The sequence below is a fragment of the Orbicella faveolata genome, unplaced genomic scaffold (genome assembly GCF_042242905.1).
Source record: "Orbicella faveolata isolate gen_17 unplaced genomic scaffold, um_ofav_v1 contig_46, whole genome shotgun sequence".
Classification (NCBI taxonomy): Eukaryota; Metazoa; Cnidaria; class Anthozoa; order Scleractinia; family Merulinidae; genus Orbicella; species Orbicella faveolata.
Window position 1 is genome coordinate 4,943,031 of NW_028301576.1, and position 25,563 is coordinate 4,968,593.

Genomic DNA, 25,563 nt, shown 5'->3' on the forward strand with positions numbered 1-25,563 from the left:
CGGTGTTCAGAGTTTCGACCGAATTTCAAATCGATACAAACTCCTATCGAGCTCCAAGCAAATTTGTACAGTGCGCTCTCAGTTGTCCTTTCACGGCTTTGCGTTTCCGAAATCACTCGAATTACTTAAAAATTGGCCGTCGAGTTTCGAAGTTTAAAACTAATATCTGACACAGACAATTGAAGACATTACCCGAAATGTTTGAAAGAAGGCGTACACCAATTGGGGTACACGGACTTTTTTTTTTTCCCAAGAGGGCAAAGTAACTTAAATTCTTGCAATCAATTGGTTCTTTGAGCGGTCCGGATTTTCCTACAGTGTTTCTGCCCACGGTCACGGTAACGCCCGTACGATAAATACGTTTTTTACCGGTTATGGTCGGCCAGTATAGTGAAAACCCGTGGCCTCAGGCACTGAAAATGCTGATAAATAGCATATATTTATTACATGGCTGAACTGGTACGCGATGAAAAGGATAATTCTGATTGCTTCTCTTTGCGGTCCGAATTTTGCAATTTGGTCCGCTGAGACGCTAAGATGGACCGCTCGCGAATTAATTTCAGTAAATTTATTTTTCCGTTCATTGCACAAAATATACAAATTTCTGTCAAGCAGAAATGACAATTATTTTTTTAATTTCATGTCTAGAAAGAAACGTCAATAGATGCTTACCGGCTTCCGTTTAACGAGTGTGTGAGAGCATTTTGTTCTGAGTTCTGCTTATCGCTCGTCGTGGTTTTTCATATATTTGCATCATTTTATGATCGTAAATGTGACACAAATTCGCGCAATTTTGTAGTTTCTACCCGAAATTACTTCAAATCCACGTTGAATTTTGTGAAAACGCAAATAAAAAATTAACCGTAGAATAGGCCATGTTATATAGACTTACTGATATCTCAGTCTGTATGACTATCTAAACTTACTTTTGTTACACGTCATCCTTAATTCCACGCTTTTCCCTTGGCTTTTTGATCGCGTTAGATTGGGGGACTTGGAACCAACCTCACTTACAAGGGAGTTTATAAAAAGCGACGAAAAATTCATGCTTTAATTATTTTTCTGATAGAAAAGAAGTTCTTGGTTTCCCTGTAGTCCTTCCTCTAGCTATTGGGTTTCCCTGCTAAGGTATAATTTACTTTTGATCTCTCATGGCCTGTCGCAGTTCGCCGAGTAATGAATACAATGGCCACCTGCGCAAAGCGCGTTTTAGTGTAAAACGATTTTCATCCTATTTTTTAGTTCAGTTATCTTGGTTTCCTTGTAATGTCCGATGGGCGAAAAAGGCCTTTTTTAACGGGTAATTTTAGCGGTCGATATTGTGGGACGCTTCGGGCAGCGTCCCACTGTACGTCAAGGTGATTGTGCTCGGCTCACAGTATAAGGGACAGCGGAAATTCAGTATACTCACTGGCAGTTCGTAGCTGTCTTTCCAGCAAATGAAGAATGCGTGATAAAGCACAGTTTCCCGCGGTCACTCAGTTACCTTAGAAACCGTGCTGTGAGCTGAAACATTTTCCTAAATATATTTGAATACTGAAACAAAAGCTGACTGGATTTGTATATGTTAGATCACACGTCTCAAAGAATAAACAAGACCCGGCTAGTTTGGGCAACAAAGGCTATTTGGAATAAATTTGCAAACAGTCGTTAAATACTGTACTTCGCAGATATCGATGAACTGGTAATATAGACTGCAAGCATGAGAGGACAAGGAAAACTTGGCACGTTGGCAATTTGGATAATTGCGATGTATCTTGTAGTTCAATGCTGGATTTTTTTCTATAATCTCGACAGCGCTTCCACGACAGGTAAGGACTAATATATAAATGGCTTCTCACTGCCTTGAAGGGTTTAAACAGTCAACATTAAAATCGTGAGTGAGGGAGATATTTTTCGATGGCACCTACAGAGAAAAAGCTTTGCCTTTGTCATTAGTATTTAATTCACTTTAAATCATAGCGTTTACCACGCGCTGCTATATATAACGACTGTTCACGAGAAAATTGTTCATGTTGAGTTTTGGTTGGTGACAACCGAGTCAATGGCAGGCGTATGAATTTGATTTCGTTAGCTTTGTTCTTTTCAAAAATGTCTTCCATTAATTTTACTCGTTCAATGGTTTAAACTAAGCATTAACAATAGAAAAATCATTTGAAGAGGCATAAAATTATTTATGACCTTCAGAATCCAGCACTAATCATTGCATATTTCGTAAATGAAATGCAAAAGCGCGCAGCTTTTATTTTGATAATTTTGTTTCAATATTGATTTCACGGTTTTGTGTTGTTCATGCGGTGCTTTTAACTTTTTAAAGATATAACTGTAAATATGATCATTTCTTGTCTTTGTCCTCTTGTATAAAAATGTTTTTTACTGCTTATGTTTTATGTAGTTTGAGATTATTCAAACACAAAACTGAAGGACAGACAATATAAACAGAACGAAAAGTTACAAAATTGAAATCAAAACTCTCGCTAATAATTCTGGGTTAGCTTAATCGGGCTCTTCCGGAACAACCCGGCCCTAGCTTCCCTTGCTGTTAATCTGCTGTCTTGAAATTTGCAAGATTTGTTTACATTTATTTTGCACACATAGGATCTACACACAACCTCCTTAAAATATTTCACTGTCCTAACGATCCGCAGTCGAGCTCTGATCCAGTTCGTTTTCTTTAAAGCCAGGAGTGAGAATGGTGAAATAGGTATCGTTGAATACCGGAAATATTGCAGACAATCGGCATTATTGTTTGGCTAGAATTTTCTTGTCTTATAAAGTCTGGTTTCACTGGCACATATGCATAAAAATCAAGCAACATCGCAGACTCGGCCAGTAAGATGATTTTAGGTTGCGCCTTATGTAAGGCAATTTTACTAAAGGTCCGTTTACACAGGCCATTTTTTGTCGTGCATTTCAATACAATTTTTCGTCGCGCCGTCCAAAAAACGGTAACTTTGCGCAGCCGTTTCGCTACAGAGTAGGGACGCAAGCTTTGGTTACAAAATGGCGTCGTGATAAATGGGTTTTTCTTCGGTTTTTTCTTTTTCTTTTTTTTTTTTTTTTGCTTTGCTGCACTACTTAGTAAACTGTACCACATGGATGAAGAGGAACGTTTCTGTTGCTTGTTTGTGCATTGCCATTGCTATTGTCAGTGTTTAATGAAGACATACCAGTGAAAGTCTCCCCCATTGCCCTTCATGGCTTCCCCGATTCTCCTCCATAGCTCCTCTTGTAATCATTCGAGCTCTTCTGGCACGAGCAAGGGCATTTTTACCTCATCCCAATTAGAAGTATTAGTTCTTCTTGAACGATCCACGGCGGTTTCTAGGTCGGTCTTTGTCCTTGTTCAGTCTAGCCTGCGAACGCAGACGTATTTCCGGCTGTCACTTGGTTCCGCCGAAAAATAACGTCTGCGAACCCGAGCCAGAAAACGATTTCTGTGACGTAGAAATTCTTAGCCAATCACAGTTTAGCTCAAACTGCGCGAGGTATTCGCTACGAGGAGCACTCGAGTTTCATTCTATCATGGAATCTGATTGGCCAAGGAGAAACAAAAGTCATTACGTCACAGAAATCTTTCCCTAGCTCGGGTTCGCAGACGTTATTTTTCGGCGGAACCAAGTGACAGCCGGAAATACGTCTGCGTCCGTAGGCTATGTTCAGTCTCGCGTCCCAGAAAAAAGAACCTTCCGAGGGGTCCCTCCTGGTTCATGGTTGCTACCTTTTTAATCGCCAAACGTCGCGAAACTGGGTCAGGCTTCGAGCACGTTCGAAACTCCTGCGATATCGCGGCGAAATATCACATTAGAATCGCACTGAAATCCCGGCTGGTTTACACGTGCGGTGCCAATTGTCCCGGAGTAGTCCATCCAGATAAAATTTGGAAGTGATTAAAGTCGGTGTTTATAAAGTGATTTTCACTTATTGATAACGGAAATTCGTGAAAATAGGTAGATTTATTTAGGGTGCGTTCCTTTGGGGTGATCTGGATCAGGATCAGTGATCCAAGATCACTCGGATCATAGTTCATCAAAGAAACCGATGAATCCGTCGTGTAACCAGAGTGGATTCGTCGGTTCCTTTTATGCACCATGATCCGAGTGATCTTGGATCACTGATCCTGATTCAGATCACCCCAAAGGAACCTGTTCATTGCCCTACTTCTCTTCACTTATGTAGAGAATTCGAAAAAGGAATAAAACATGGTAAGAGCCATTCCTCTTGGCTGGCCCGGTTTGATTCGAAAATGTCCTTCCAATTTTCTCGGTTAGTCCCGCTGGTCTCTGACCGGTCGGTCTGGCATAATGGAAAACATCCATGGTGTCTATTTATGTCTTTCCCAGAGGAAAACGGTTATTTCTCTCGAATATCCGGCCGGCTTCCATCTGCTCCGCCTCAAGAAATAAAATTGATTTTTGGGAAACTGAAAATTTACCGTTACCCTCGACACAGATCACTTCATTTAGTGTCAAATGGACCATCAAATAAACAAAATAATTTTTACCAAGGTTCATTGGAACTCAAATCTAAGATGGACCATTGGACAGACGATAACACATTATTAACATTCCTCTGTTTGGCTTGCAGAATTGTGGAGTTTTGAAACAAAAGAAACAGCTAACGAACTGGGTGTATCGCTACACGAGAGACTATTCCACGCTCCGCGGGTAAAAAACTGTACCATTCCTGGCGACTGGTTATATCCACTATGTAAATACAAGGTCGAGGTAAACTAAAGAATGAAGTAATAAGTGCTGCTTAGTCTAGCGAGAGATGGAAGACTGTGCAGAGTTTAAAAACTCAGGAGATAAATGTCCTTTACTTTTCTACCTACCAGCCTGCTGGTTACCTTCCTACCTACCTATACCTACTTACCTCCTGCTTACCTATCTACTTACCTACCCAACCCACCCTGCTACTAGGCCTCATTTACCAACCTTCTTAACTACCTGCCGACTCCTATCTACTTATCCGCACACGTTCCTATGCATACTACCCACACTATACCTCCCTACATGTACTTACCTACCCAGCCTGACCTACCTACATAGCTAGTAACCTATTTTCATACGTTCAACCTATGCTTGCCAATGTACTAACTCGGCTATCAACCTGACCCCTTATTGCTCCAGTGATTAAGTTCAACGTTCCCAAACTGCTGTTTATTTAAATTCTTAAAACCTTTATATTTATAAACACCCGCGAGAACTTGGCGCTGCCTTAATCACCAGAACAAGGATAAACAATAATAACAATAACAACGAATGTTTAATAATAGACTTGGAGAAACTTATGCTCTTGCGGTAAATTGAAAGATCCTGCGTCAATTGATCTTGCTAATGAAAAACCTAGAACTAGAACTTACGTGAAAGATTTAGAAACAAAAGTAGCGTACACGCGTAACAAATACGCGCAGGAAAAAGCCTTAAATAACTGAATACACATTTAAAGAAACTTCCAACAACTAAAATAGTATTCTTAAGGCTACAAACTATAGTAACTGCGAGTAAATCAGCTTAAGGTGGCTCCCTATAGTTTTACGATCGCGCGCGTGCTGAGGACGAAAGCTCAAGTAATCTGCACGCGCTCGAAGGAAACCGTCAGCGTTTTTGAATATTTTATGGCGTCAACATGAGCGCAAAAAGCAAAACTGACAGTGAATTTTCTTGCGTTTCCTTCGGTGAAATCCCGATAAATTTGGCAGATTGATAGTAAATCTTTTACTTTAGTCGGAGCTCGCTTTGCTGGGAAATCTATAAGACCAGGGTTTTTGAAGCGGTAAAAGACATAAAATTGAAAAAATCGAAAAAACTGCCTTTACAAACAATACTTTTTTCGTGTTTAAAATTCGTATCCCCCTGGAAGCAATATACTGTAAAAATGTTGGAAGATTTCACTGAAGGAAATTCAAGAAAATCACAAACAAAGCCATAAAAACAGTAAAAAAAAAAAAAACAAAACAACAACATTTGTTTGGACATTCATAATTCAATGATTACCCTACGGAGCAATTCAAAAAACATTATCAATGTTGCGTGTGCAAAATTTGTTGCGGAAGCGCGCGCCGCCGTAAGTGTTGTTCATCGTGCGCGCCCAACTTAACTGCTGTAGCTACACTCCTAATAACCTGTTAGCTAAAATAACAAGCCTCCAGCTACCCACAAAACAGTTAATCGTTTAAATTGTAATTGTTTAATTTTTTTAAAAATTTTTTCAGTGGATGAGGCTCATGTGGTCTTCTGACCGAAAATGTTACGTGGACCGTCATGGAATTGATCCCAGAGACGACTGTAGCTTGCTCATATTCTTTAGTGAGGTAAACACAGCACATTATAAATACAGCATGTCTAAAGAGGAAAATATGTATTTACCATCATGCTTGCCGCTTTTACAAGGGCGTGTGTCACTGACATATGGGCAGCTCGTGGTAACCTAAATAAGGTTGCTTTCTAATGATATCCCACTTTTAAAGAATTATTCGCTTTATATTATTTCATATTCATCAGGTGGAAAAGTGGTGTCCTTTGTTACCATGGAGAAGACATCTTTATTCATCTGTCAATGCACAGCACTCGACAGAACTGGTATGGCTGACTTAAGGTGGTATGGTACCCTCAATATGGACCAAAAAGTTTGTTTAAATATGGTGCAGAGACAGAGCAATTTAACGGGTCATTCGTTTCCTCAAATATGCTATAGTCTTGACTTTGCTTGTTCTGGTTCCTGGCTAACAGCAGCCTTTATTTTCACATACATCTTGCAATGCATTGTGGGTAACTATACTGTTGTGACACGGAATGCACCTTCCCGCCAAGTCAAGACATTTCAGAAGTCTAAAACCAGATCAAAACATTCATACTTTCATAGGCCCGGTATCTACTACTTGTCATGTAACTCGCCAAAATACCTTTTTTGTGCCCTTGAAGTGACCTGCTTTTAGACCTGCTCTGTTTTGGCCTGACACAGTCGCAAACCAAGTTTCCATCTTTTAGCGCTTAACAGCACTCTTGGAATCGCCAACTGCCGCAAACATTCAGTTCTTCGAATGCTGCATGTCAAGTTACCGATCGCCAGACTTAAATCATGTCCTTTGACCACCAAAACAGCTATTTAGAAGACATTCTGTCACTTACACGTTAATAAGCTTTCGATACGTGGCATAATCGAACTTCCTCAATCGATATATTGACATCGAGACTACTACGTCATGTGTGTCTATTTCTCAGACCCAGTCTGCTCAGGTGAGACCGGGGGGGAAACGCGGCTCATCGTCGTAAAGTCAGTAAAAGTAAAGCAATGGTTCCAAGCAAAGGTTCACTTAAGGTGGTATGGTACACTCAATATGGACCATGCAAAAAGTTTGTTTAAATATGGCGAAGAAAGATCAATTGTGTGCTATTGCACTCAAGAAGAGAAATTAAATTTCTAGAGTTTTACTCAAAATGGTTGCTATGGAAACCAGCCACAGCCTTTTGAAGTAGTGTTTTAGAGTATTGACGCCAACACTTCCTGCTCTTTTACAAAACAAGAATTGACTGTCAAATAAGCATATCACGTAAGTTTCTGTTTTGTTCTGTGATATGAACCTAAGTTTTGACAGTTAACTCTTATTTTCAGTGCTTTTTACAGCTTTATTTGGAAATAACCTTATTTTTTACCTCACCCAGTAGACAAATCATCTCATGTCACGTGACAGACCTTAAAATGTTACGATTTTTTTGGTTTATATCATCACGACACTATTGGGCTTTGATGAGCCCAAGTTTCAGAAATTCTACTTAAAAACCTTGCATAGTAGAAATGTTGGCGCGAAGTCAGTCGGTACAAAAGTAAACTTTTGAGAAAAATGCACTTTAAGTTTTTTACACGAAGTATTAAGCATTTAACGAACCACAAATAGTGGGGGGGGGGGGGGGGGGGGTGCAGATTGGATCTCGGGGGAGATGGTGCAATGGTTGTTCTATTTTGTAAATAGTTACCGCAGTTGTGGGAAAGATTCCTTGTCATAAGGGAAATGAATGAGTCTGTGATGGCAATTTGAGGCAAAGCTTTTCACAAATAATTATACCAATCGAGTTGTACATGTCTCAAAAGTTTTTTCTATATAGTTTCGTTCATATAAGTTAAAAATAATCTATATTTTTGGTCACGTTCTTATAGTAAACAGTCGTTGCTATGGCCGTTGCCACGTGAAAAAACTTATACCACTGTGTACTTTCCTTAAATTTCACACTCATCTGGAAGGAAATTCGGCAAGATCGTTTCAAAATGTTTTTGACAAGTCCTCAAGGGTCTTAAGTCTTGTATTTCCAAGAAATTGAATTTTTCATGAACATCGCCATATTTTAGGGTACCATACCACCTTAAGCTAAATCCAAAAGTAGTAACTTGAACGCCACAACGCCGACATTAGTAGACGAAATCGACACTTTAATTATCAGACCGATCGAACTTTATTGGAACGACCAATGACTGCTGACAAACTTTACACGAACCTTCTAGCCAATACCATCATGGCGAAACTGACTAAGCTTTCAACGGATCAGATTTATAACAATATTTTCTTGACTCTGAAGATGACTTCCGCTCAGGTTGTCGAAACGTCGGTCACCATCAACAGTTCTGTTCAGAACTATCCTCGCCCGGACGATCACACTATACGAACTAGTGTTTTAACAGAAACCAAGAAGCAACACTGTGATACATCTCTGGAGAGACTCTCTTATCACAGACATAACGAATCCATTTTTTTCTCATTATACAAAAACTAAAATGGCATGCGACGTCTCTAACACAAAGATGGCTATTTACTTCACCCGGGTTTATGACGATTTTAAGGTTTAAGTTTTATGGTTCGTTTGTCTGTCTGTTTTGTTTTGTTTTGCTTTTCCTTTTTTTACGTAACAAGTCGAAAAAGTGGAAACAAGTGAAGTTGAACAAGCAAGCTTCCATCCAACTTTAATTAAAATTAAAGTTGCTTCTGAAAGTGTTCCGATCTTATCTTCGCAGGCAATTGTGAGAGAAGATCTTAGCGAGTTGTTCAAAAAAATGAACCACAGCAAATACCAGTGGATGAGAGATCGTATTACAAGACTTTGGCCAGACTGGAAGCTAGCAGCAAAGCAACTTGAAACAGAAAAATCAGCTTTTAGGAATCGTCGAGTTAAAAACGTAAGTTAAAAAAGGTAACGTAAACTCTACATAAAAGCTTCAGTTTACAATGCTTGCTAATCAGAGACCAAATGATTTCCCAGAGATCAGAGTTTTCCACTGTTTTGTATTTTCGCAAGGTTTCATGGGAATAATTGCTATCATTTTGCATCGTAAACGTACAAGAGCGCATTAGACTGGTTTCGGTTTTCCTTCTGACTGGGTGACAAAGTGACGCGAGTTTTTTATGCCAATTGCTTAGCGTGAAATGCAAAGAACAAAGCAAATACGCGCGTTAGTTACTTTGGTCTGCTTACGTCACTCGAGCTAATAAAAAGTGCTTATCAGGGCAGTCTGTGACGCTGAAATACAAAGTGAAAGTACTGTATGAGGATACTTCCACTCGGAATGTCAAATTATGAGACCAAATATTTTTTCCCGAGTTGTGTGTTAAATCCTATTGTTTGATATTTGTAGCTAACTCTTAAGTCTCGCTCTGCTCGTTCGGCTGATATTTTGTTTGTACTAATCGTCACAGATACTTTTTTACATGGGAGCGTTTGCTTATCACGAACATTGGTTGGAGAGAGCTTACTCCGGCTTGCCGCTGGGAGAGATGGTTCAATGGAGCGATCTGATCGCTTCTTCTTACATCCTTGGACATAATATCACTTTATCTTCCGAGCAAGAATTCATCAACAGGTACGCAAGACTTTGATCCGTCCATGCAACTTTGGAGAAATTAATATGAAAACGCAGCTTTATTTCTACGGTTAAGTCAACCGTCCACACTAATCCGTCACGAAAACAAAGCTTTTCGAAAACGCTCTTCAAAGCGGAGGAATTTGAAACGCCGGCTTGGCATTCTAGTGAGGACGGAGAACATTTTGAAAACGGAGCTTTCCGTAAAACGATGACATCACGATAAAAATGTGATTTCCCTGCTCGAGGTTTCCTCAAACACAAATCCAAAACGACTCTGGTGATTGTTGCGTTTAATTTCTCTGGCTTAGTGTGGACGGAAAACATTTGATGCGTCTTTAGAGTGAAAGCGCCGTTTTCAAATTTCTGCAACGTTGAGCGGACGGAGACTTTGTCTTTCAAGGTATTTTCAACTAAATTGTCATGGAATGATGTTTAAAAACGTTTTTTTTTTTCAGACAAAGAGAATACATATTTTCATAGCCTGTTGCTATGAGGGCAATTATAAAGTAAAACAATATGCATGGGATGACTAGATAGCAGATAAGAATAGTTTATAGACATTGCGCGCAATCGCGCGCAATCTTCCTTGGGAAAAAAGATGTTGAATATTGATTAACCCTGATTGAAAAAGTATCGTAGTAGTAAACGGTTTAGAAAATAAGAACGCAGACAACACGATATGAAACGATACGCCCAACAAAGGGTCTGTCACTGAGTCACAAGATTTCTCCTGACTTGGAGGGCTTTATGTATTTATAATGCATAAGCCCTGGTTTTTGGGGAAGAGCTGTCGAGGTGCGCGGACGTTAATTTTGAGCTCTGTGACCACTACATCAATATGGCGTAGAAAGACGGCTCTATACGTTTAGACACAATGCCAGATAAAGAGGGAAACGACGCGGAAACAAGTTAAGAAACTCGCAAAAAAAGAAGAACGACGCGAGGCTCTCAGACAGATGATGAACCTTTAAATTCAGAAGAATCGAATCCGCCCAACAACATGGCGGCGACGCTCGCAGAAATAAACAGTAAACTGGACCTCGCTTTAGCTGGAATAAAGGAAAGCGAAGAGCTCAAGGAAAAACAGCGCCTAAAATGGAGAAAGAAAATTCTGATTTGAGAGAAAGCCTGGATTTCGCTTATAAGTCCATAGCGACCTTGACTGAGCGAGCGGACACACAACAGAAGACGCTATCAAAGCTCACCGAAGATGTGAATAAATTAACACAAGCTGCTATTGTTGAGAAGGAATGCGCCATAAAGCTAGAAAGCCATAGCAGACGGAACAATCTTATTTCCTACAACATTCCCGGAGTGTGACAAGAATCCAGCGCCACGACAGAAACTCTGCTATATACCTTCTTGGAACAAAACCTAGATATGGCAGAAGAAGAAACCAATGAAATACCAATTGAAAGGGCACATCACCTCGGTAAGATCAGAGAGGACAGCAAACCACGCCTCCGATCGTTGCTAAATTTTAGCTTTCACAAAGATAAAGAGCGCATACTAGAGAGGTTAAGCATGACGTTTACGGCAAACGGCAAATGGCAAAAATGAAACTTTTGCCGTCTCTCTTCAGCTCTGTGTACAGTAGAGTGAAATTATTTGTATTTGCAATGAATAGTAGGAGACGTTATTCCATTTTTGTGAGCTTTATTTACGGATTAGAAGAAAAGAACTCAAAATCGGAAGTTGTCTTTGCCGTTTGCCGTCTGCCGTTAACGTCATGCTTAACCTCTCTACTATCAAGTGCCCGACAGTGGCGGAAACAAATTATGGCATTTCACAGGATTTTCCGAGAGAGATCGTTGAAATACGGAAGGGTTTACTCAAAGTGATGAAAGAAGCAAAGAAGGAGGGGCAAGACACAAAACTGGTTTACGATAAACCGTACATTAATGGTATAAGATAAAGACCAAGTGTACAATATCCAGAGACAGCATAAATACAGTGCCTCGAGTAACTCAAGACAGACTTGCCGCAACCGTGATCATTTACATGTGTCTTTACTGGAGCCTTTACTGAAGCCGGACCCAAACTAAGTATATTTTTATGTTTTCATCAATTTATGTAACTATTCGTTTTTTCTTGTCTTTTATTTATATTAGTTGGGTAAGTTACGCGAAAGGGCCTAAGATCTTACAAATAACTTATGCAAATATCGGAGTATCTAGTCACATTTACCTAAGTTGTTTTATTTTTAGATGTCTAAAATAACCATATCTTCGCTCGATGTTCGAGGCTTGGTTAATAATGAAAAAAGAAGCGAAGTATTCCACTGGCTCAAAAAGAAAAAAAATTCTATTTACATGTTGCAAGAAGCTCATTGTACGGAAAAGTCTTCTGGGGTTTGGGCTGCTGAGTGAGGTTATACAGCTTTATTCAGTGGTTTGGCGAATAACAAAGTAGTTGTCGCCATTCTTTTCAATAACAACTTTTCTTTTAAAATTTTGAGGCAGCTTTGTGATAAAGAGGGCAGATTCATTATTGTTGATTTGGAAGTTGGTGAGCTGACCTTGACTCTCTGCAACATTTATGTTCCAAACACAGATGATCCAGCTTTCTTTAAAAATGTGAGTGAACAAATGCTGCCTTTTAAATGTGATGAAATTATTATGGGCGGAGATTTCAACCTTGTTTTGGATGTTTCAAAAGACAAAACAGGTGGGAAACAAACGACACACTGGAGTTCTCTTAAAGAGCTCAAATATATTCAGGACCAATTTGGATTTGACGGTCGTATGGAGAGATTTAAACCCCGACGCAAAAAGATATACTTGGAGAAGGAACAGACCAGAAGTGCATTGCCGTCAAGATTTCTTTTTGGTTGGTTTAAGCATCGCTGGAAGAATTTCAAATGCTGATATTCTTCCGGCGTACAAAACAGACCACTGGTTATGTAAAATTGACATCAATTACAATTCCAATCCCAGAGGACCCGGTTTCTGGAAATTAAATTCCGCACTTTTGAGTGAAGTTGATTACGTCAACACTATCAAGTCAACAGTAGCCGAAACAGCCAGTGAGTACGAAAGCGATGAAGAAGTCGATGAAGTGTTACTGTGGGAAATGATAAAACTTAAAATTCGAGATGCCTCAATGAAATATTCCAAAGTCAAAATGAAGAAGATGAAAAATGAAGAGGCCAATATTGAAAGTGCACTAACCGCCCTATAGAAGAGCAATTAGAACAGGGCGTAAACAATAAAGATGTCCTTGAGGAACAAATAAGGTGCAAGAAAAACGAATTGGAAAATATTATACAGAACAAAACAAAAGGGGCCATAATTAGATATACGGTCAGATGGTACAACGAAGGTGAGAAAAATAGCAAATATTTCTTGGATTTAGAAAATAGACACTGTAAGAGGAAATCAATAACGCAGATTAAGACGAGCAACGGTTCATATGCTACAAACGACCCAGATATTTTAAAAGAATGCAATTCTTTTTATAGTCGGCTTTACGCCTCAAAAAAACCCACGGTGACGTCATGTTCTGACAACTTGTTTTTCGGCCAGGAACACCCTTCCCTTAATGATGTTGATAAGCAAAAATGCGAAGGACTATTGACTGAAAAAGAATGCTTAGAGGCACTAAAAACAATGGAACCCGGTAAATCGCCCGGAACGGACGGCCTTCCTGCCGAATTTTATAAAGTTTTTTTTCGAAGGATGTCTCTTTTTTTCTTATACGTTGTCTTAACAAAAGCCATCAGAAGGGTAAGTTTGCTTTAACCCTCATTTCATTGATCCCAAAGAAAGACAAAGCACTACAAGAACTGAAAAACTGGAGATCCATAACTTTATTAACCTATGACTACAAAATTGCATCCAAGGCGATTGCTTCACGTCTCAAGGCTGTTTTGCAAAATTTAGTAGACAACGACCAAACGGGTTTCTTGAAAGGACGATCTATTGCAGAAAACATTTGCTTGATTAACAATGTCTACGGTCATCTCATACACAGAATCAACGAATATTTCCGGGTTACTTCTGTTTGTTGACTTTGAGAAAGCCTTCGAATGGGCATTTGTTGAGTAAACACTCCACCATTTTGGTTTTGGCTCTTCTTTAATTAAGTCGATCAATTTGTTTTATTGTGATATTCAAAGCTGTGTTATAAATAACGGTTGGTCAGCGGGTTTCTTTGAATTAAGTCGAGGTGTAAGGCAGGGGTGTCCGCTATCGCCTTACATTGAAAAAAACTGAAGCTCTTTGGATCGGCTCCAGGAAAGGATCCAACCAGATTATATGCTCTGATAAAAATCTGAAATGGGTGGATGGCAAGGTTAAGGCTTTAGGTGTTTGGTTCTGCATTGATTGTGAAGAAAGTAAGAAGAAGAATTACGAAGAGAAGGTTCGTAAGGTAGAGGATATCTTAAATAATTGAGAAACAAGAGATTAACTTTAATTGGTAAAATTGCAGTTATTAAGGCTCTAGCTGCATCACAATTTGTTTATATTCTGTCATCAACAACGTCATGTTCAAAATCGCTCAAAGAAACAAACAATCTTCTTTTTAAATTTCTTTGGGATAACAAGGGCGACAAAATTAAGCGGACTGAAATGATAGCAGATTACCAGGATGGAGGACAAAAGATACTAGGCATAATAGAATTTAATAAAGCCTTGCAAATTTCATGGATACTTACGTATATTTCAAACGACTGCAAATCTAAATAGAAGTGCTTTTTCGACTTTCATTTATCTAAGGTAGGCGGGAAATTAGTTTTTCTCGGTAATTTGGCACCAAAAGATGCCAAAAAACTTCATTTAAAAGATGATTTCATCCAGGAACTTATTGAACTGTGGACGGACTTAAATTGTAGGGATTCCTTTGCCTCTCAAGCTAATTTCAGTGCTGGTCATATTTAGAATAACTCAATGATCAGAATCGCAGGCAAGACAATATTTCATACACTGGGCTAATGCAGGGGTGATGAAAATTAACGATCTGATGACAAGTGATTCAAGAAATATGTCTTACAGTTGTTTCAAAGATAAGTTTTGTTTTCCAGTTTCGTTCCTTGAATTTTGTTGAGTAGCCTCGGCTATCAGGAGTGCTACTAGATCTCTGAAATTGACATTGCCAGCAGAAAAAATTCTAGAAAATGTACTGCTTAAGTCCAACAAACAAAGTCAGGTAGCTTACAAAATCCTCATGACCAAAAAATGTACTCCCCCAGAAAAAAGCCAAAAGAAATGGATTAGAGACTGTGAACTCGACGATGTGGAAAGTTTGGACTGGGAGTCAATTGATCTACTACCTAGGATATGTACATTAAGCACGAAATTAAGGAACTTCCATTTCAAATTTCTACACAGGAAAATAGCTACAAACTCTTTTCTATTTAAAATTAAATTTTCGGAATCAAATCTTTGTTGTTTTTGTCAAACAGCACAAGAAGCGTTGCTTCATCTTTTCTGGGAATTCCCGATCACAGAAGCCTTTTGGAATAGCGTTAAACAATTTTTCGTCTCTGTTGATTTAATACCAGCCTCACAAGTTTTAACTTTTTGCCAATGTCTAGGTCTCAAAGGAGAGAAAAACGCCTTGTTATTCAATCATTGTTTACTACTTGGTAGATTTTACATTTACTCTTGAAAGTGCAAAAATGTTCGACCATCCTTAATAGAATACGTTAATCAGGTTAGATGCAATTTAAAAGTAGAAAAACATGTTTCAATTATTACGGGAGCACAAAACGCTTTCCAACAGAAGTGCCGGCATTTTCCACTCATATCTACTTTCATCAGTTGTTAGAATAGTGTGTTAGCAGCAGTAGTAGTATTGTATCTGTTAGTTGTATTATTATTATTATTATTTTTTGGCCCTATTAGTAATATCGTTGGTATTTAGAATTAACTCCTGTAAAAAAGTTTGTTATATTTTAGTGTTGTAAACAATGTTGATTGGTATTGTAATTTGTAATTTGTAAGTAGTGATAGAAAGTGATGTAAGTAGTTTTTTGTAAAATTTTACGTAAAGTGTAGTATTGCAATTAAAAAAAAAAGCTCTCAAAAAATTAATCAGTGGAACCAAACGAAAATGTTCTTATTCCAACAGAGCGCAAAAAGCTTATTCAACCAACTGATCTCGAACGATTTATTCCAATAGAATAATACAGTCCGAATTATATTAGTTTGGCATGCGGTCTTTTCATCTTTCTTTCCACGGTTATTTGGTGAATTGAAAGTCGTTTCTTCTTTCTCTCGGCTAGAGAAGTGGTAAAACAGCGAGAGAGGAGAAAGAAATCTGAGCGAAAATTCATTGCAAGCGAAGGGTTTGTTTCCGCTTCTCGCTAAAATAAAAGGTACACGAGAAATATAATTACGTACTGTTCAACCCCTATTAAACGGCCATCCTCGGGCAAATGGATGAAGGCCGCTTAAAGGGGCCTGCCCGCTTAATAGAGGTAAAAACAGTAGAAAAGCCCTCGTCGGGACTTTGATTATTTTACTGGCCGTTTAATAGGTGGCCGCTTAATTATAGGGGCTCCACTGTATTTACAGTTTTTAACTATATCACTTACATATATTTTCTCACCAGAACGTTAGTTGAAACACCCGACAACACCTGTGCAAGGCGAACGGGACGAAAACCTTTTGATCTCCTTTATACTGACTACCTCGGCACCTTCGATCTTCAGGTTGACCTGGGTCCCATGTTGTCACAATACAGGTACAGAACAGGAACAGAACATTAAATCAGCAGATCCACTCGGCTAACCATGCCACATGGATCCACGGCTACTTTGACATCGCTAATTGACGATGTTAACGAAATTTCTAATCGTTACGATCAGCGACACTAAGGACAGCCCGAGGGGAACTCCCAGATAAAAAGGACCGAAGTCCTCGTCATACCTTTGAGGGGTCAAAAAGCGGTCTTGGTACCTCAGAGGATGTTAAATAAAGATTAAATTGATTGATTGAAGCCCCAAAATGTCTACAATGGGAACTTTTGCGATACCTTTTAGGTTACTGAGCCAAAAATAATGTCACAGGAGATAATGCGTTTTTTTAGAATTGGTAATAATAATAATAATAATAATAACAATAATAATAATAATAATAATAATCGATATTTAAACAGGGTGACCCCTTCAGTCGCAGGACTGGTATCAAAGGGGGCCCTGTATAACGTAAAATAAAAAGAGCATGTATAAATAATATATATCTATAAAAAACTAACTACTTTAAAAGATACGCTAAAATGTTTAAAAAAATTTAAAAGCTTAAAAAGGTAATAGCGTTCTCATAAAAATTGGATATCGAATTGAAAATGTTCTAAAAAATAACCTAAGAAAAAAAATCTTGGTACCTTGGTACTTATTAGGGGTGGAAACTAATTTCAAGCCACGCCCACCATACAGAATCTTGGTACCTATTTGGATTTTCTTTTTCAAAATTTCCGACGAGTACCCCCATGCTTTTGATATGGGAGTCCCCCCGGGGAGGACAGACGAATGAAAAACTTGGTAAATCGTGGATTTTGTTAATTTGATTTTCTGAAGGTCTGATTTTCCTGTCTTTAGCTACCCGAGGATCGTTCCTCGTTAATTATGCTCTTTATCTTGCTAAACATTACAAACTATCGTTAATTTTTTTTGATGCTATTTCTCCAGGTTTCCGCTATCTTAGGAATTCGTTCATGTTCCCACCCCTCCTCCCCTGCCTCCCGTGGATTCCCCACTTTAATTTCCGTCCCCCAGTTGGCCGGTCAATTTTGGCAACCTCACAAGGAAAGTTTTGTTCGGGTGTTTAGAGTGCCGAGAAAAGAGGGAACGAAATCGATCTATCGTGCCCGGAAAAAACAAACGGCTATCGCTTGTTTTCCCTTCTTCGTTTTTCTCCTCATTTTCCTTGCAGTCTGGGAGGTGGGAGAAGATGAGGAGAAAGCTAATGGTATCGTTCTCATTATCTCTTTTTAGATGTAGTTTACGGATTTTGGACTCATTCGGTACAGAGGCTGAATTTAATTACGCCGAGTACCCATCAGAAGGGGCCGATTTTGGAAACCTTGATATTCAACTGCGACAGATGCTAACCATGTTCCGTAAGATACTGTTTAAGAAAGCTAAATGCTACATTAAGATTTATTAACACCGGCCTGGTCGACATGTCATAAAGTTTCTTCGTACGAGACATTTCACTCTCCAAGTGTTCCTCTCGTTCCACGTAGGAGGGCACAGTGGTGGATCCTGACTGCTTAGTGAACACCCGCACAACTCGCATATGTGGGCTGCCTAGTCATTCACACAACCCCTTGACATTAATTCGCTCTCTGAGTTAAGAACAACTTTGATTTTTTTTCTTTCTCTGTTGCTTCAGCTCACAGCCCTGACAATCTCTTCCTTGGATTTGCTATCGACAAGGTAGTTGCCATGGAAACGAGCCAAGGAGCCTCGCTTAACGATACAAAGAAACCAGCCGATAAACCAATCGGTTTGTTGTACGCCAAAGATGCTTTGTTTTTATTTGTGAGCAAAATATTTCTTGTCTCTTTTTGTTAACTTGTTCGTTTTTGGTAGTTTTGTCTGTCGACCTCCACGTCAAGTGTTTCTGTGTAAAACAATTTGATATCAGGAGCAGTTAAGACTAGTAGCATATAATTTCATATACGGCCTGTAAAGTATTGCAATATATTTTTTCGCCGAAAAATTTATGTTTGATCAGAACTGGGAGTAAGCAAACAATCTCACTCTGTATTACGAAAGTATGTCCGCGTAGAAGGCTTTAAAATTGCCTGCATAAATTTATTAAATAATAGAAAACGAAGCTAGAGGGGATCCCCTCCTGCCTTTATTGAAAGACTACAAGATTCAATTGGCAAAAACTGCATTTCGTTTCCAATTTCTAACCCAAGGGAAGAGATTCTTCCTTTCAGGACCCCTTTATAAGAAGTAATATAAGTTATATTTACATTGTAAATTTCTAGAGTAAGTAAACATAGCTATCTTTCAATTTTGATTACCACAGGATAGAAGAAACTACATCGATACTCTTAGCAAATACTTGGAGATACACGGCACCATTGGAAATGAAACAGAAGTAAGTTACGGGTCTCTAGTTGTTTATTTTCACGTCTAGTAAAGCGCAGAGACTACTTGGTCTAGTGAATAGTTCCTTTTTCCTTTCTTTCCTTGGACACTAAAGAACAAATTAAGTACAGTTGTGTTAGATTATCTCCAGACCAGTTTTAAATCCTTAGGACAAACCTGAAATTACGAGTCGACTAAACTGATTGATATTTAATATTTATGTAAGAAAGGTTTTTACCAGAACAACTTGAAAAAGTTATCCTGAACGTTCGAATGTTCAACTTTGCAGCTGATACTAAAATAGCTTCATGCCCATTTTACAGGAACAACAGAAAGACGTCCAAGATCATGTGCCGGATTACGTCATTAATCATGGAGTAATGAAGGCAGGCGATCTTCAGCAACTGCTGAGAAGAAGCAAGGTATTGTGGGATCAATAGTGATGGCGTTGCTTCATGCAGTACGCGCATGCACACAATCAGCGGTTTTTAAGTTAATGATAGCACACCACAAAATGTGCAAGTTTGGTTTAGCTTCCTAAGACAAGACATTAGTTGTTGACTGAATATTTGTAAAAAGAAGGTAAAGAAGGCATACGAGCCAAGTGACCCATCAGGCCGGTGCTTATCCCGGTTTGTGTAGCATAAAGTGATGTCTAGCAATATTTCTACTCTATTTGTCACAGAGGACTAAATGTTATCCACAACTAATTGTGTCCAAAGCGAGCATATTCCGCACATAAGAGTGTTAGTTGTCGATGACTGTGAGTCAGGTCAGCGAGACCTTGAGAACTAATATTCACCACGCATGTCAGCAAAACAAAGTAGGAGTGGTCGCTGTACAAAAAGTCGAGCCCGTATACATTTCCACGATTCAGTGATTTCCGTAGTATGAACAAGACTGTAAAGAGCAAAAAGCACGGATCTAGGATAAACGGTGTCAATTTTCCGAAATAACGAGCCCGAAGGTGCACGTTTCTAGAGTAGGCCGGAGAAATGTTCTGAATTTTAGCTCCTTAAAGGCCCCTTTCCTGGGTTTCTAACTGAAGTCGTTTTGAAAATAAATCTGAAAACGGCGGAAACCAGTATGGACTGCGCCTATCGATCTTATGTATAATTCGTTTTTAAGAACTTATTTTATTATAATTTGTTATTTCTTTTCGTCATTGCCACTATGCTCAAGAGAAATTATCGATCAGTGGTTCCCTTACGACTCCTGGACCTCTAATGAATTGTACCGTGTTTTGTATTAATTGGCAGATATTTATTGGCCTTGGAGAGCCCTATGAAGGGCCGGCACCACTCGAAGCTATTTCCCAAGGATGTGTTTTTATTAATCCCAAGGTAAGCTTATGAGGACCTATTGGTATATCGGCCGGAGAAACGCCACAAAAAGCTGGGATGGTTAAAGTTTCAAGAGGACTGAGAAAAGCCACCAACCAGTGAAAACCGGCCTCCATTAACTCTTACATCAATGTAATTCTCCTATATATACATTATAAATAGAGGAGGATCCAGGGGAGGGGTTGACGGTGGTGCAACAAAATCGTATGGTATGCTGCACTGCGCTATGCTGAAACCTAAAGCATATTATGCGTTTCACATACTTGACAGTGTATATTTCATCTTTTTGGCAGTTAGATCCTCCGCTTAGTCGAAAAAACTCAGGCTTTTTCGAAGGAAAGCCAACTTATCGGAAGGTTGGTACTTTCATCTTTACATAATCTTTTTTAATCTTAAACCAGCTATTATTATTATTATTATTATTGCTATTATTATTATTATTGTTATTATTATTATTATTATTATTATTATTATAAATCCTTAAAGTCTTGCCGCTTTTAACTTATGGTGCCGAGTTCAATCCGTGAGCCTAGGGCAGTCATAAGTCTGCTGGATTACTAGCAGAAAGGAAGGAACAAGCATCTCCATCATTGGTGTGTTGAGGGGTCTCCGGCACGTTGGGATCATTTAGTTGTTCTTTATCATTGTGGACAGCTACCTCATCACTCGCCACGGGGGCATTATCTTCCACAGCTACTGCAGAGGGATTGCCTTCATGACGGCTATTGTTTTATTATTATCATTATCATTATCATTATCATTATTATGTTTATTACTATTATTGTTTTAAATTGTCGTATCCACATAAACCAGTGCTTGTTCCTTCTGCGACATATGTCATTTTCGCCATTTTCCACTCTAGTTGACGTCACAGCACCCATATATGGAAACATTCATTGGCAAGCCGCATGTATATACCATTGATGTCAATAATCTTGAATTAGTGGAATCTACAGTGAAAGAAATATTGTCATCAGAGGTAACGAATAAATTTAATTGCAGCTTTCTTTAGTCTCGTTCTAAAAAAACTGATCAAAAAGAAATCTTTGGAATGTCTCGTCGCCAAGCTGAATTTTAATATATCGAAAACAGTCTATTATAAGCAGGTCTGAAACAGGGTATTAATTTAAGGGTCAGGTCCTAAATAGGGTAACGAATGTTTGGTCAGGTCATAAACAGAGTAGGGAAAATCGCAGATTTTGGTCTTAAAAAGGGTAAAAGGGTTGAAAAGCGCGCACACTCTCACCCAATTTTTCCGGGAGAATCCCCCTGCCCCCAGAGAGGGGAGGGGGGGGGGGTACGAGGGCTATAGTATCCTCAAATTAGCCAGTGAGAAGCTACAATGAAGCCATGCATATTCAGGATCGTGCACTACACGAGTAATTAAACATTTTTTCAGGATTTAAGTCGAGTGTGAGGGCACTCGAGTGTGCGCCAAACTCATCACGGTAAGACACTCGCGAAGCGAGTGATAAGCCTTGACACTCTAGAATTTTACGTGCGTTCGGGATTTCTGATTGCCACGGTCGCATGTCTTTTAAAGTGCTATTGCAAATTTAAGCGAGCGCGTGTGTAATTATCTTGCTCATATAATAATTGATCATGAGTTATCATATGAAAGATTGAGAGGTTGAGAATTTGCACTGCATGTACTCGTGAACGATCATATTTGAAGGTTCTTTCAAATAATGATTGCACTCGCCTAAGCTAAGAACTTGTGCAATTTTGATAGAATTTTCACATATCACTCTACGTAAACCCTCCACTGCACCCGCATTCGTGCGCGCGAGTTGTCTATTCTAATTTGACCAGCAAGTAATCGAGTCATTTCATACATTTCTTCCTGTTATTTTAGGCGGTAAAGCCATTTCTTCCGTATGAATGGACTCCAAAAGGCATGCTAGAACGGGTCAACATCTTTACAGAGAAGCTGGTTAGTATGACAGCTGGTGTAATTATCATATTCAATTGGTAATAAGGAGAGAGTACTTGCAAATTAAAGTACATTATAAACTTAACCTAATGCGTGAAGAAGAAGACTTTATTTTACGAGGGTCAACATTAATTGACTACTGGTGGCCCAGTAGTTTACATAGTGGCCCTATTGAAAGAAGCAATTGGGTGACACAGCTGGTAATTTTTTCTTCAAACGGGTTAAGACTTAATATGAAAATTTGTGGTTCTTCGAAACAACAATAAGCAACAGGTGAAGTATTCCAAGGGTTAGCGTGTTTGACTCTGGATCGATCACGGCATCCGGAGGGAGGGGAGGGGAGGAGGAGGAGGTAGCTGTGTTGTGATCTTAGGCAAGACACTTGGATAATGACTCAGTCTCCATTCAAGTCCATCCGGGAGTGGAGCTGATAGGTCCAGGGGTGACTACACAGTACCCTAGCTGCCTTGTTGTCCCATTCGCTTTATTTATGCTAGAGAAATCTGCATAAAGCGCCGGTGAGGACCTTTAACCATTTAGGGCACTTTAGAAATACTCCGACCCTGAAAATTATGTTGTATGTATATGTACGAGAAAGAAACAGTCATTCGTAACCATATGCTATTTCGTCCCAAACTGCAGCGCAATCAAGTTACAGCTGCTCCCGGTTTGGTTTGTTTCCACCAAAGACAGTGGCCAAAACTTGCATGATTTTGAAATGTAAAGTAACTGTTCACTTTGCTTATATACCTAGAATTAAAGTATGTTCCCCCAAAATATGCAGAGAGAATGATAATTTCCTTCCCAGTCTTTCAGCCAAATTTTGCGGTGATCGGATGAAACGGAAATTTTTACGAATTATTTTCGTTTCCCGACAGATCTGTCTGAATTTAAGGGGGTTAATAGGAAAGAGTTTAAAATTCAACTACTAGTTACAGATCAAAGGTGGATTTTATGAAGCTAATATACCATTTATGTTTTTTTTTTTTCTAGGATTTTTGCGAACATGGAGAGCAATGGCCACCGTTGAAAGAAATGCACTTAACATTAGGTTCAAATGGCGACTCGTGTAAAGACGCATGCGGGAAAAGTGGTATGATGAAATTCAGTCAGGTTTCTCTTTCTTTAAATCTTTTTTTTTTTGTAATCGCTTGTTCATTAAAATAGTATTTACATCTTTCAGGCTTTATTTGTGAGCCATCCTTTTTCAATTACATTAATTCAGCAGAGGAGTTCCAAAAGTAAGTGGTGTGTTTTTTAGTAATTGTCATGCAAGCGTGGTGATGCCGAGGACAATGTCGAAAGGTCTATTGGTGTCCGAAAAATCCTTTACATGAATATGTAAAGATATCCATCAGTTCTAAGTGCAATAGAAATTTGAAATGATACCCGTTGTGGTTCTCATTTTGAGATAAAAGTTTGGCCCATCCGTAGTTGTTTACAATTTGCAAAGTTAGTTGGCGCGCAACGCGAAAAACGGGGGCCAAAAAAATGGGGGAAGGGGGGGGGGGGGTAGCGCCACGTTTGTTCGCTCCTTGCACTAAGTCCCTCTCTTCTTTGTTCGCTGCCGTCTCTCACGTAACGCCCTAGAAAAGACTATTAAGTTTCATTGCTCATTAAACTTTCTGTTTGGCTACGTTTCGTTACCATTGTCTTAATGAGGCTATTAAGCGCGTTAGAACAAATCACTGGAAACCAAAATCTGCATTAGCCTAGTTCCAGGATCATAAGCCCCGTTACGAAAATATGGAAAGATTTAATCATGGCCCAAGAACCCAAGAAAAGTAAACTTTCAAAAAAGTCAGTTAATTAAAACACAATTATTGGTCCACTTGTGGCACTTAATATGCACTATGGGTTTATGCAGGCTCCTGGTTTATGTTGGAACATTCCTTTGCTATTCCATGCTTTTAAGTGACGCTGGAAGCCACTCCATTACATGTAGCTGTTTCATTCCTCTTGCACAGGTTGGGAGTATCCTGTGGAAAACAAGCTAAGGAGGAAACTCTTCATGCGCCTTCATACAATCCCGCTGACCAGTCATGTACATTTCAAGCAATGCCGCTTTTATTCAGTTGTGTAGCTAAAGATCCAGCACGCATTCGCTTGTGTCCATGTCGAGATTACAAGCCTCAACAAGTGGCATTTTGTAAGAACTGTGATTGATATTTTGTTACTTGGAATCTAGTCTATTATGCGCTACAGTTTGCGCAAAGGCGAGTTTCCGCCGAAAGAACGTCATCGAGTTCGTTGATGCCAAACACATGCTAGATAAAAATAAAGAAACTTATTATATTTTCAGCCAAAATCCCATGCAAGGCTTTTTGTTAATTTTACAAACTGTACAATTTAATTGTTAATTTGGATACTGCCCAAATTAATAGTTAACTGGACAGTTCAGGAACGAATCCAGGAATTTTCAAGGGGAAGTGGCTGGTACCTTGCGGTTGCAGGATCAATTGAGCATGCGTGCGGACTCTCGTTACTCTTGCTAACTGTTGTAACTGTTAGAGAATGACGTATTTTTATCGCTATTTTAGCTAGAATAAAGTTACTTGTAATGACAATGAGGTACCTGTCCAGGGAGGTGCTTTTATTTCTGCCATAATACTCACAGTCTTTCTCACAGTCTTTCTCCAAATGCGGGGTGGCTAGCCACCTAATCTACCTTCCGTAAATCCGCCCCTGCAGTTCTGGATGCAGTATAATTTACCAGGTAAGATCTGGACAACTTCATTCGTCCAAATTGGAAATAACTGAAGTAAAAAAAAAACTCCTCTAACTGCCAAATTTTGCAGTCCTCAGATTTTTTCATCCAGACCTTTCCTCTTTCCAAATTGGGCTGCATTTAGTCCTTTTTGTATTACATATACAAACATGAGCATTCGCCTTACGCAAGAGATCATAAGAGTGATTTAGCGGATTTTGCATGCAGTCTCGTGGTCAATGGATTAAAAGAGGAATCAACTGCGTGAAGACACAGAAATAAACATCCTTTAATGATGTGTTAATGGTTTGTGAAAAACCCAGTCCTAATTTTCGGTGTCGGCTAGACTCTGATCTGCGCTCGCGTGCTGCGTGATTTTTGTCAACTCTATGCATTGTCGTTATTATCTTCGGACGCTTTCCATTCGACCAAAATTTCCGAGTTGCATTTCGAAAATTTTCAGTAGCGAGTGGAACAGCTTCTTGCACAATTTCCGGCAAAGAGGACAACCGCTGGGAGCTTCCGATATTTGTTACCGGGAATTTCTATTCCATTTGATTTTTATCACTGAATTTCCGGAACTTTTTGGTTGAAATGAAAGCGCGCCTCATTTAACCTATCAGTAAACGGGGTAGGGTTGTTGTGAGGGGGGGAGGGGGTGAAAAGCGAGGAAGGA

The 25,563-nt window shown here is 39.2% G+C and overlaps 1 protein-coding gene and 1 pseudogene across 1 annotated transcript; both read left to right on the top strand.

Moving 5' to 3' along the window:
• Positions 1–1,542: 1,542 nt before the first annotated feature.
• Positions 1,543–24,750, top strand: LOC110051039 (alpha-1,6-mannosylglycoprotein 6-beta-N-acetylglucosaminyltransferase A-like). Its single transcript, XM_089277297.1, has 18 exons — positions 1,543–1,811; positions 4,588–4,727; positions 6,218–6,316; positions 6,507–6,584; positions 9,010–9,171; positions 9,689–9,852; positions 16,411–16,542; positions 17,795–17,919; positions 18,195–18,343; positions 18,843–18,914; positions 19,228–19,326; positions 20,164–20,247; positions 20,541–20,603; positions 21,110–21,226; positions 22,103–22,180; positions 23,174–23,273; positions 23,364–23,421; positions 24,148–24,750. The coding sequence occupies exons 1-18, from the start codon at positions 1,703–1,705 to the stop codon at positions 24,344–24,346; spliced, it is 2,028 nt and encodes a 675-aa protein (XP_089133423.1). The 5' UTR covers positions 1,543–1,702; the 3' UTR covers positions 24,347–24,750.
• LOC149098071 (uncharacterized) lies at positions 9,869–11,692 on the top strand (annotated as a pseudogene).
• Positions 24,751–25,563: the final 813 nt, after the last annotated feature.